The sequence below is a fragment of the Pezoporus flaviventris genome, unplaced genomic scaffold, assembly GCF_033815535.1.
Source record: "Pezoporus flaviventris isolate CSIRO_AGI_PZ_B2104156 unplaced genomic scaffold, CSIRO_AGI_Pfla_v1 ptg000324l, whole genome shotgun sequence".
Taxonomy (NCBI): domain Eukaryota; kingdom Metazoa; phylum Chordata; class Aves; order Psittaciformes; family Psittacidae; genus Pezoporus; species Pezoporus flaviventris.
The window spans coordinates 120,300-132,564 of NW_026892871.1; the positions used below are offsets into that span (position 1 = coordinate 120,300).

The 12,265-nt window shown below is 61.6% G+C and overlaps 1 protein-coding gene across 2 annotated transcripts; it reads right to left on the bottom strand.

The window, feature by feature from the left end:
- Nucleotides 1–7,869: 7,869 nt before the first annotated feature.
- On the bottom strand, nucleotides 7,870–12,262 carry CSF3 (colony stimulating factor 3). 2 transcript variants are annotated; one of them, XM_061443256.1, is made up of 5 exons: nucleotides 10,611–12,262; nucleotides 9,751–9,908; nucleotides 9,378–9,485; nucleotides 9,133–9,279; nucleotides 7,870–8,433 (listed from the first exon to the last, which is right to left on the bottom strand). In XM_061443256.1, the coding sequence occupies exons 1-5, from the start codon at nucleotides 10,624–10,626 to the stop codon at nucleotides 8,263–8,265; spliced, it is 600 nt and encodes a 199-aa protein (XP_061299240.1). In that variant the 5' UTR covers nucleotides 10,627–12,262; the 3' UTR covers nucleotides 7,870–8,262. The 2 variants fall into 2 exon arrangements, with proteins under 2 accessions (XP_061299240.1, XP_061299239.1); XM_061443255.1 differs by having other exon boundaries at nucleotides 7,870–8,439; nucleotides 10,611–12,259.
- Nucleotides 12,263–12,265: the final 3 nt, after the last annotated feature.

Sequence of the window (12,265 nt, forward strand, 5' to 3'; positions counted from 1 at the left end):
GCAGCCTCAGCGGTGGACAGCGGACACAAGAGCCGGGCAGCGGGTGTCCGCGCGGCTGCGCCCGTGTGAGCGAGCCCTCCCGCCACCGAGCCCCGGCCCGGGACGTCCACAAAGGCCGACGGGAGCTGTAGTCCCGGGGCGGCCCGGTCTCCGCATGCTGGCACGGACTACCGGTCCCGGCATGCCCCGCGGCCCATCTCCCAATCGCGGCTCGCTTTGTTGTGGGGGTGCGGCAGAGGCCGAGGCCCCGTTGCAAGGCGGCGGACGGCGGCGACGACGACACAGCAGCGAGGCGGCCACCGCCGAGGTCTCCGCAGCCTCCGAGGGAGAACGACCCCGAGCACTGCAACGACTGCGAGAAGGAGACGGAGCACGGCTCCAACCGGCGGTGAGCGGCGCCCGGGCCCATTGAGGCTGGCGGTGGCAGGGAAGTGAGCGGCGCCCCGCCCTCAGGGCGCGCTGATTGGCTGCGAGGCAGCGTCCTGTTGTACGATTGGTCCAGGTGCCCGTCAGTCTGCCGATTGGGGCGGAGCCTCTGGCTCCCGTTGACGGCGGTGATGGGAGCGTGTCGGGGAGCAGCCGGAATGAGCAGGAATGAGCCTAACCCGCAGCTCTTGTCCGTGTGTTGGAATGCGCTTCCCATTCCCAATGGTCCCCAGTAACAAGTCCCGTTATCCCCCCTAGCATCTCCAGCACCACGGTGGTACCCAGGGTGCGTTATCCCGCTGCCCGGAGCCTGAGCCTGCCCTGGAAGAAGCCCAGGCTCCTGCACACCCGTTCTGGCCTCACCTTGGAAACAGCCCAGGGTTTTGCAAAGCTCGGCTGATGATGTCTTGTGGTTTGAGGAGCCGGGTGTGCAATGGTGGGTTAACAGCAGTTAGGCTGGGAGCGAGTGGATGTGGCAAGGAAGGGCTTTATCTAGGCAGGAAAGATCTAAAATCCCCAGCAATCCTCCCACTACTCGCTGCTTTATTTGATAAGGCAAGGAGCTGCCTCAGCTGTTGCTTTCCTCCCCTTTCCTGCTGGCTTTGCATGCAGCAGGGCATGTCCATGCGGGGCTCATGCCACATCGTGTGCTTCCAGAGGTCTTGAGCCCCTGAGCCTCACCAGACTCCTCTTCCCTCTCACCCTGTGCCCCAGCAGCTCTGCGGTGCGGAGCCCATCACCTTGAAGAGCTCCTCTCCCTCCACCAGCAGCTTTCCAGAGGCAATCCCGCCTGCCCGGTAACCAAAGTGAATAAAAGGTCACTCAAGAAATATCGCAGAGGATTTTGTTATGACAGCACAGATGCCTGTTTATGGTGTATGTGCCTCCCGGGTGCGGCGCTGTGTCTCAGGCTAATAGGTTTAGCTGGGCTTGGGGAGATCTTTATTCTCTTTCCCTCTGACATGATTAGGTTTGTGGAAAGCAGAGCCAAGCAGAGAGGAGACGCTGTGCTTAATCACTGTTATTTGCCAGCCCAGCCGTTCAGCCTGCCCTTTGCCAGGAAAAGGTGTGTTCTTGAGCCCTCTTCACATCATAGGATCCGTATCTCACCGCCTGCAACCTCCAGGAGTTAAAATGCAGTTTTCTGCCTGGACTAGGGTGAGCATGGAAGTGCAACGAGCTAACTGGGCAGCCTGGGAAATGCCAGTAACAAGGAGAGAGCTTGGATCACTCAGGAACTAACGTTGGAAGCGTGGCTGACAGGCACAGTGATCAGAAGCGAGGCTTTGGAGTGCTTTGGCAAAGCTCCTGTTTCCCCAAAACCTAATGAGGGGGGGATCCACTTAGAAAAGACCGAGCAGTAGGAAAAGAGGGGGTTTCTTTCTCAATGCTTCTGTTGATTCCATACCATTGTGTTACACTGGAGTGGGGGAGTGTTTCCTGTCACTGTCCCCCAAAACAGGGCAGGGGAAGTGCCTTGAGCTGCCAGGGGGTTGCAGAGCAACACTCCGAGTCCTGCCTCTGCCTTTGCCCTGCCCGTGGTGAGAGTCTCTGGATGTGGGCTCTGAGATTTAAGACATAATATTACTTAGCGAAAGCAACACTTCTTTTAATGCCAGGAAAGAGGAATTGAGCTTCCTATGCCGTGGTTCTGTGTTAGCACAGGGAAGTGGCTTCTCCGCTCTCTGCTGCGGTGTCCAAGTCGATTTCCTCCCCGAAAAGCACAAACGAATCCCACTGTTGTCACCCTTTGTGCTCCTGTCGTGTCTCCAGTGCTGTGGAGGGTTCATTCCCATTGCAGAGGAATGACACTGGAAGGGCAGAGACCAGCAGGGGCTCTGCTCCCCGGAGCTGGTGGCAGCCCGTGGGGTTTGGCAGGTCACAGGCAGTGAGTGGCAGTGATGAGAGCAAGGATTCGGGTGTCCCGGCCCTGTGAAATGGGGCTGTTGTTGGCAAAACCACCCAGGGAAGGTGGGGAGTGTTCAGGGAGGGTCATGGAGCATGAACTGGGTGTTACTGGATGGAGCCTGGGGGGGAAAAGGGGCTTTCTGAGAGGGGCAGCTGCTGGGTTTGGCAGGGGGATGTTCCTGGGACAACCACCGTGCTCTGTCATGCAGGGTTCAGTTCTGGATGTTGTAAGGAGCATAGTAATGGCACACTCTGCTCTGGGACCTGTGCTCCAGCCTCAAAGCAGCGCAGGCTGGAAAGGAGATAGGGGAGGAAGGCTGTGGGACAGGAGCTGGGCTGGCAGTTAACCCTTCTAGGGGGGAAACCAGCCTCAGCCCTCGCATCTTCGTGGGTCTCATCAGCCGCAGATTTTGGTGTTGGATCATCCCAGGACACCAGTGGGACATTTCTGTTAATTTGAGGAGAGTCCAAGGGGCTGCAGCTACACTGGAGCCTAGAGAAGGTGATGTTTGCTTTCCTAAATGGACTTTAAAATAGAAAATGCCTATAATGACTGCTTCCCAAGGCGCAGCAAGTTGGTCCTTCAGGTTTTCCCTCTGCTGGGTTGGTTTTCATCTCCCAGCTGGAGCAGAGCTCTTCCCCACACCACGGCCCCTGGGAATGCAAAACCTCATCCTGCCTTATTCCACCCTGATTTCTTCCAGGTCACGATGGCTTTGCTCATAAATCAAGGAGGATTTTTTCTCAGTGCCTTTATCCAGCGAGCCTGGCGTGGGGTGAAGTGGTGCTGGTTGGGCTGAACTCATTAGCAGCGAGCTGGGAGTTGGCAGCTCTGATTTATGAAGCAAAGTGACACCGGGTGAATACTCAGGGTCTGGGAGGATTTTGTTTGTCTCATCTGACACCTGCAGCATCCCGATGTGGAGATGACCTGGGAAAACGTGTCCGTCCTCTTCGGAAGGGGTGATTCCAGCATCTGCCTTCAGGTGTGCTCACAAACCTGCCTCGTGCCATCAGTTTGTGGTGTTAAAAGTGGTAAGAAATCATAGAATCCCAGCCTGGTTTGAGTTGGAAGGGATCTTAAAGCTCATCCAGCTCCAACCCCTGCCACGGGCAGGGACCCCTTCCACTAGAGCTGCTTGCTCCAAGCCCCTGTGTCCAACCTGGCCTTGAACACTGCCAGGGATGGGGCAGCCACAGCTTCTCTGGGCACCCTGTGCCAGCGCCTCAGCACCCTCACAGGGAAGAGCTTCTGCCTAAGAGCTCATCTCAGTCTCCCCTCGGGCAGGTTCAAGCCATTCCCCTTGGCCTGTCCCTACATCCCTTGTCCCAAGCTCCTCTCCAGGTTTCCTGCAGCCCCTTTAGGCACTGGAGCTGTTCTCAGGTCTCCCCTTCAGGAGCCTTCTCTTGTCCAGGCTGCCCCAGCCCAGCTCTCTCAGCCTGGCTCCAGAGCAGAGCTGCTCCAACCCTGCAGCATCTCCGTGGCCTCCTCTGGACTCACTCAAGGAGCTCCACGTCCCTCTTGTGTTTATTGCAGCTCCACAGTGGATCGTTTGCCTCACCCCAGTACCTCAGTGCTGCTATCCTGCCTGCTTTGGGCTCTGCCCAGCCAGGTTTCACCCGTGCTCCTCTGCAAGGAGTTTAAAACATAACCCGTGGTGCATTTGTCACCAGGATCAATGGTGCTGTCAGCACTGCTTTGCTGTAATCACTTGTGCTGTCCTGCCAGAGCTCAGCAGCTCCGTGGCTGCTCCTCTCCCTGCTCTGCTGCTTAATGTGCTGCTGGAGAAGAGCTGGGGCTTCTCATCCCAGCCCAGCTCGTGGAGCAGCTCACCCTGCACCGCTGCTTGTTCCCCTGCTGCTGAGCGATTGCTGGCTCCTTCCTGATGTTTCACTTGGGGATAGGTGGGGATCTTCCTTGCCAGCAGATGCCATTCGCAGAGGCTCCATGAGGGTTCAGGTTTTGTCCATGGAAAGCCTGCACCAGCTCAGCTGCTCCGTGTCCCGCAGACATCTCTGCTCCACAGGCTGACAGCTCCCCATCGTGTCAGGTGGCTGCTCTCGGTCTGTGTCCTCGCCATCTGCAGGCGTCTCCATGCCCAGCTTCATCCCTCAAAGCCACATTTCTCTGTCGGGCTGCATTCAGAATTCACTGCTCAGCCCAGGGATGGTTTTAAACCTTTTTCCCCTTCAGGTTCTCTCCTTTTCCTGGCCTTGTTGAAATAAATGGTTGGATGCTGCTCCAGGGTATTTTCCACCCTCTTCACCACTCTCCTGTGCTTGTTAAAGACATTAATGTGGTCCAGGAGCAAGTGGTACTCACTGGGGTTTCCAGGCTGGCTGGTGCCTCTGGGTAGGTCAAAGCTGTGTGGTTGGCCCTGCTGGGAGAGCAGCACTCGTTTTGGGGATGCGAGGAAGGAGATGCCTCTGTGCCATAGAACAACAAATACGGTGGCTTGGATCCCTGAGGTTTGGGGAAGGAAGAGGACAAGGTCCCCGAGTGCAGGAGACCCCAGACATGTCCCACATCACGCCCTGGGCAGAGCCAGCCCTGCAGAGCTCATCCTGGTTTCCAGCGAGGTCCACGCTCGTGTGGGTCAGTGCCCACCAGTGGTGGACCTGGCGGATGTAGGTGCTGCGGATGTGCCGCTGGATGCAAAGAGCAGCTCCCACCCAGGGTTTTCCATGGCTTTCCTCCCTCTGGCCTCTCCCCATGGAGCCAGACCCGGGTTGTTGTCCTCAGGGAAAACAGAGGAGGAGATTTGCTGCAGTTTGACTGCAGCACTGACGGGGACAGGACAAGCTGCTGGTGTGCACAGGCCCCTCGTGCGTGTTGGCAGCTGGCAAAGCACCCCTGGCCCCGGGTCCTGCTGCTTCCCCTCATCCCTCTGCTCAATCCCACTCTGGCCAGCCCGGGGTTGAATTTCCACCTGTAACCTTGCTGTGGGGACCAGTGACAGGGAGGCTCCTGCCCTGAGGTGTCCCAGCCCTGCAGCAGTAGCACCCAGCTGAGGCCACATCCACTGCGCTGGGAGCAGGCACCTTTCCTGTGTGCTGGCATCGGGTCCTTGCTGTAAGGCTGGGTTCAGGGGGAGGTTTCATGCTTTAGGATGATCACATTGGCTATGGGGCTGCCATGCATCCCAGGGAGGATGGGCCATGCCCCCAAAGAGATTTGCTGCTCAGTCCCAATTTGCTAGCTCCAGTATAGCAGTATAATGATTTCCCACTATAGCAGCCACCGTGTCCCAAGATCATCACCTCTGCAGGGGGGTGACAGTGGCCTTGGCCACCTAAAACCCCATCTGCGTGCTGCTCTCAGCTCACAGAGCGCGAGCACCCGGCCCCTGCTCCCACAGCCGAGGAGCCAGGACAGAAAGCTGGTGCTGGGCATCGCCCAAACCCCTGAGCTTGGTGGTGGGGATGATGGAGAGGAAGTCACCAGGACCTGGACTGGGCAGGGGATGGCAATGGCACTCGCTCTGCCATTGCCCAGAGCAGCGTGTGGGGGGGCTGCGGGTGATGCTGGGCTCAGTGGAGCAGAGATGCTCCCCTGCTTCCCAGCCCACTGGAAGCTGCAAGTTCCCCTTGGAAGTTCCTCCACGTGAGCGTGAGTTCACAGCACGTCCCCAGCACCCGGTGAGTAACCGCGGCCTCACCAGCGCCGTGCAGGGAGAGGCTCCTCAGCGGGGCTGTCCCAGCACGGGTCAGCTGCTTTGGTGGTGAATCCACATCGAACTGTCCCGAATCCCTGACCCTGAGGGGGTGGCAGGGCCGGGCCGGCTTCATCTCTGCTCCTGCCATGTGTGTGCTCTCTTTGACTCATGCCAAAGGGGGAAGTGGTGCTTGGGGAGCCGGGCACCAGCCTTCTCCTCAGGGTGCCTTGGCTTGAGCCCGCTCCCTGCACCATCCCCAGGGCCGGGCTCTTGCCTCCAACCCCCCTTGGCATTAGCAGGGTTCGCTCTGTGTTCTGGGGGCTCCAAAGCGGGTGCTTTGGTGATGCCAAGGAAGAGGCAGCACAGGGAGGGTCTGATGCGGTGCCGGGGGCTTTGGGTCAATGCTGCAGGGAACAGGCAGCTGGATGGTGAGTGAGGACCTGTCTGACCCCGAGATGAGCTCAGGTCCTGGCTGCTCCCGGGCTTTGCTGCAGGGACAGACCCTGCTGCAGGCAGTGGAGGAGCTGTGCGGGGCCGGGCTTGGGTTGAGTCCTGCCTGGAGCTGGCACCTCTGCCTGGGGCTGGTCTTTACCGTTAGCTCGGAGCAAAGAGCAGGACCTGGCCCTCGGCCTTCCCAGCTCTGTCAATATTTGCCGGCAGCAGCCCCATGCTTGGCCCTGGCTCCTGCTCTTCACCTTCCAGGAAGGGGCTGGAGCGGGAGAAGGGGGTTCCTGTAAGCACTGATAAGCCGGGGCAGGAAGGAGCCGTGGCTCTCACTGGTTGCTCTCCCAGTGCGTGCACCGGAGCAGGGTGGTGGCACCGGGGGCTCCGTGCTTGGCCCTTCCCAGGGCTGGGAAAACTGAGGGAGGGCAGGAACAGGCACCCGCAGGCACCCACCGGGGCCCGGCTGAGTGTGGTGCGGGGATGCCAGCGGTCATGGGACGTGAGCATGGGACTGGTGGGAGGAAACGAGGTTGGTGCAAGGCTGGGAGCACAGGGACAGCCCAGGGGGGATGCCCAGGTTTCCTTGGCTTGGCTTGGCTTTGCTCTTCATCCTCTTCGCGTTTCTCGGTTCTGGAAGTCCCATCCCGTTGTGGCAACTCCAGGAGGGCTCCAGGCACATCCCTGCGCAGCTCTGGGACAGATTCCCTTTATGGCAGCAGCAAGAGGGGGACCGCAGCATCCCCGCTGCCACCAAGCGCAGGGCACGGAGCCCTGAGCGCTCCTGCACCCTCCCGGCGCAGCGCAGGGATGCTCCGCGCTGCCGGCGGCTCCCGGGGCGCTGCCGGTGCCGGTGCCCCCGCTCGGTGCTGCCGCCGCTCAGCTCCGATGCTTTCTAGGAACCGGCTCTTGCCCAAGTGCTGGTGCCAGAGGAAGCCGCCACCCCCGCGGCAGCCGCATCCGGTCCCCCCACCCGGGGACCCGGTCCACCCCGCCTTGGAAGCGCCGGGGCCGGGCAATGGCAGCAGCCGCAGACCGGTCCCGAAGGATGCTGTCCCCTTGTGCCCCGTGTGTCTGTCCCCGTATCCCCGCGCCCCGGCCGCACATCATCACCCCCACCCCACCGCAGGCAGCACAGGCAGAGAGCCGGACTCTGGAGCAAAAATAGTTTATTTCCATTTATATTGCGTATAAAACCGAGCAGGGATGTGTCTGTGGGGCTCAGGCAGCAATAAATACGGTACAAAACACACCGGGATGGGCTGGGAACCATCCAGTACAGCTCCGGGAACCGGGAGACCGGGAAATGGATGAGAATAACTTAAACTGCAATAAATACACTGAGTTTAGCAGGGAATGGGGATGGGCGGTGGAAAAACCTCCTCGTGGGAAGCTGCTGCATCCCTACGGCACCTCCCTTCTCCCCTCCCTCTTCCCTAATGACTACTAAATATCAGTGTCACTATGCCAACGAGAAGTGACACCGGTCAGGTCTGTCCCTGCAGCCCAGGCAGGGAAATGCTGCTCCAAAGCTGCTTCATCCATGGATGAAGGCGGTTTTCCTGTGGGATGCAGCGCGCTGAGCCCTTGGGGTAGCCCATGGGGGCTCAGCCCAGCAACTCGTAGCAGAGATACACTTTTGTTTAAATATTAAACAAGGGCGATGCTGCGCACGGGTCCGTGTGCGGTGGGGCCGGTGCCGAGCAGCATTCCCGTCCGGAGAGAGCTTAAATAGCCATAAATATTAAATAGGTGGGAAAGCCGGGAGCTCCCGGGCAGGGCGCCAGGGCTGGGACATAAATAAATGGGGAGAGGCGGTGTGGGGCCGGGGTCAGAGGTGTGCGAGGTGCCGCAGCGCCCGGTACGTGGCCTCCAGGAACCGCTGGAAGTCGGCCAGGATGAAGAAGCTGCCGACCTGGTGGTGGAAATGGGAGGAGAAGGCGGGCAGGGGACCCCGGGCCTCCGTGGGGTACGTCACCGTGGCCAGGCCCAGGTCTTCCATCTGTAACTGGGCAGAGGCAGAGGCATCAGCTCCGGGCCCTGGGAGCGCGGCAGCAGAGCCCCGTGAAGGCACAGAGTGGGTTGGGTTGAAGGGACCTTAAAGCTCCTCCAGCTCCAACCCCTGCCACGGGCAGGGACCCCTTCCACTGGAGCAGCTTGCTCCAAGCCCCTGTGTCCAACCTGGCCTTGAACACTGCCAGGGATGGGGCAGCCACAGCTTCTCTGGGCACCCTGTGCCAGCGCCTCAGCACCCTCACAGGGAAGAGCTTCTGCCTAAGAGCTCATCTCAGTCTCCCCTCGGGCAGGTTAAAGCCATTCCCCTTGGCCTGTCCCTACATCCCTTGTCCCAAGCCCCTCTCCAGGTTTCCTGCAGCCCCCTTAGGAACTGGAGCTGCTCTCAGGTCTCCCCTTCAGGAGCCTTCTCTTGTCCAGGCTGCCCCAGCCCAGCTCTCTCAGCCTGGCTCCAGAGCAGAGCTGCTCCAACCCTGCAGCATCCCCATGGCCTCCTCTGCCCTCATTCAGCAGCTCCACGTCCCTCTTGTGCTGCTGCCCCAGAGCTGGATCAGGACTGCAGGGGGGGTCACCCCAGAGAGCAGCAGAGGGGCAGGATCCCCTCCCTGAGCTGCTGCTCACGCTCTGGGGGTGCAGCCCAGGATGCGGTGCCCTCGCTGTGCCCATCCTGCCCCCCAGCTCCCCTCACCTGATGCTGGATGTTGGAGGACAGGTTGGCAGCATCCAGCTGCACGCTCTCCACCAGCGCAGCGTGCCCGGGCAGCAGCTCCAGGACAGCATCGAGGGAGCTTTGGTAGGTGCGGAGTCCCTCTCGGATCTGGCTGAAGCAGGCTTCCTGCGGAGTGCATGGCGTGGTCAGCTCGGCACGGCCACCGCAGCGCCGGTGGTACTGAGCCCGGCCAGCTCGTGGCACAGGTGGGCCCTGGCACTCACCGCCTGGAAGCCGCGGCCGTGGCACCGCTCCATGGGCACCTGCGCCATGCTCAGGTCCTGCCGCAGCAGCAGCAGTTCTTCCTCCTTGCACAGCTGGAAGGTGTCGCACTGCGGCCAAAGGGGGGACGTGGTCAGGGGGGCTGGAGGACCCCGTCACCCCCAGCTCCCATCCCTGGGGTTTGGGATGGGGGAGACCTGGTGCCGAGTGTGGTGGAGATGGGGCTGCCCCTCTGCTTTGTGCCCTGGGGCGGTCCCCAAGGGAGCAGCAGCCCCGTGCACGGCCACAGCCCCACAGCAGCGAGGTGCAAGGGGTCAATAAGGATGGGAGGGGGACGGCCACCGCTGCCACCCCAGCGCGGTGCCCGGGACTCACCACCGCGTGCTGCAGCGCGGCCACGTCCCCCTTGATCTTGCGGGTGAATTCCAGGTTGTTGCTGAGGAAGATGAGGAATCTCTGGTCCCCCGAGAGCTCGGCCAGCGGCGCCCCGAGCAGCGCCGGCCACGGCGCCCACAGCAGCAGTGCCAGCACGCCTGCGGGAACAGCGGCTCAGCACCCACCGTGCCACGGCCCCACCGCTGCCACCGGGGATGGAGGCACCGGCACAGCCTGGGGAAGGGACCCCGTGGAATGGGGGAGATGCAGCAGGCGCTGCCCGTGTGCCACCGGTGCCGTGGCGCTGGGGCCGTCGGCTGCAGGCTTTGGGTGTGTGGGTGCGGCGGGTGCTACAGGTAGAATGGGGTTAGTGGGGGCTCTGGGAGCTGTGGGAAAAGTGGGTGCGGTGGGAGCGATGGGTGCATTGGGAATGATGGGTGCAGTGGGAGCAGTTTTAGCAGTGGGAGCAGTTGGAACAGTGGGAGCACTGGGAGCACTGGGAGGAGGAATGGGAGTAATGGAAGCAGTGGGTGCAGTGGGAGCAGGTTTAGGAGTGAGTGCAATGGGCTCAGTGGAAGCAGTGGGAGCAATGGGACCAGTGGGTGCAGTGGGAGCAATGGGAGCAGTGGGAGCAGTTTTTAGCAGTGGGAGCAGTGGGTGCAGTTTTAGCAGTGGAAGCAATGGGAACAGGGGGAGCAGCGGAAGCAGTTTTAGCAGTGGGAACACTGGGAGGAGTTTTAGCACTGGGAGCAGTGGGAGCACAGGGAGCGCTGGGAGCAGTGGGAGCACTGGGAGCACAGGGAGCGCTGGGAGGAGTGGGAGCACTGGGAGCAGTGGGGCTGTGGGGCTGCGGTACTCACGGGTGACAGCGCACATGGTGCCCAGCTCGGTGTCTCCTCCTGCGCGTGAGGGTGGCCCGGCCGATGCAGCTGCTGCCCCGGCATTGATCAGGGCATTTATAGCGGCCGCGGGGATTCACACCGATGTGGCAACAGCTCCGGTTGCTTCATTGCCTTAATCACCAACATGCAAATCCGGGCGCGGGTGCTCGCCGCTGCCCACCCCTCCTGGCCTGGGGCTTTCCCGGTGGGCAGCGGGTGCCCCTCAGCGCAGCGGCAGCCGGCGCCCGGTGGAGCCCTGGCACCGCGGTGGGTGCCCGGTGCGGGGCCGGCGGCTCGGTGACACATTAACCCGGCTCTCGCCTCGCCGCCCAGGGCCCAGCACTGCAGGGTCACTCCCCGGTGACCGGGCAAGGGGACGGTGGCTTTTCACAGCCGGCATTCCCTTGGGATCAGCGCCCTTCCCAGCCCATGTGGGCACCTCCCCTGCCCGAGCCCCTCACCGCGGCATCGGGGCGGGCAACAACGGTGTGAGCTTCCCGGTGGTGGGAGCAGTTGGAGGTGGTCAAGGTGAGATCCCAGCCAGGCACTCGCCCAGGGCCGCAGGGCTGGATCCTGCCTCGTTGGGTGCTGCAGGGCTGGGCTGTGCTCAGCATCCCCATACATGAGCACAAGGGGCCTGACCCCCTCCTCCCCGGCTGGGGCCGTCCCGATCAGCGCCTTCGGGGAAGCATTGGCCAGGGCAGCCCGGCACGGGGCCGGCTGCTCCCACCCCATTGTGTCCCCACGGCGCTGACCAGGGGGATTTGGCTCATGCTGCTTCCCGCAAGTGCTTCCAGGATGATTTGCTGGGTCGGTGCCAGCTGGAACGGCTCCTGCCCGGCACGGGCCAGGGTGTGGGATGCAGGGATCCGGGCAGGGTGACGCCAGCGCAGCGCTGAGCTCTGCACCCAGCCTGGGTCCCATCACTGCCCTCCTGCAGGCCATGGGGAGGGGGACAGGGACCACTGGGATGGGCCCCAGAGCCAGCACCAGGCTCTGGGAGCTGCTCCCACCTCCAGCTGGGGAAAGGATCCCCCCCCCATTGGTGGCTGTAGTCAATCTGTGAGCATCACCCAGGGCCTGGCAAGAGGCTGGTGTTCACTCTGAAACCTAATGGTGACTTCCCCTCTTAGACCTGGCACTACCTGTCCTGCCTTCAGGCTGTGTGAAAGGACCCTGGTAGTGGAGCCTGTTTATAGGGAGGACACCCCCAACTCTACACGTGCCCTCCCCAGAGCCACTGGAAACCATGGCCCTCCTGGAGCCGGTGCCCATGGAGGGGGTTTGTTGCATTGTGCCCATGGGGGTGAGCCCGGAGCGGAGCTGACATCTCAGCGGGTCGGACTTTCAGGAATCGGGGTGAGGGGGACGTGAATCAGTGCTTGGTGGAGCCCAAAGTCCCCGTCAGCTTTCCAGGGAAGGAAGGAAGGAAGGAAGTGGTGACCAGACCCGAAACCCTGTGGGTGGGTGCTGGGGCACGAGGGCAGCACAAAACCCCCTGGGACCGGAGCTGTCCAGCCCCAGGGACTGTCCCCAGCATCCACCCCACTGCGGTTCTGCCTCATGGTCACCCTTCCTGTGTGGGGCCTGACCCAGGCACCATCAGCCCCAGCCCAGCATCCCTAAGTGAACGC

Excerpts from the sequence above, each read along its gene's own strand:
- CSF3 (XM_061443255.1), bottom strand. Across the intron at positions 9,486-9,750 it reads CCGCGCTGCAGCACGCGGTG|TGCGACACCTTCCAGCTGTG; the intron begins GTGAGTCCCGGG and ends CTTTGGCCGCAG. Across the intron at positions 9,280-9,377 it reads ACGGCCGCGGCTTCCAGGCG|GAAGCCTGCTTCAGCCAGAT; the intron begins GTGAGTGCCAGG and ends TGCACTCCGCAG.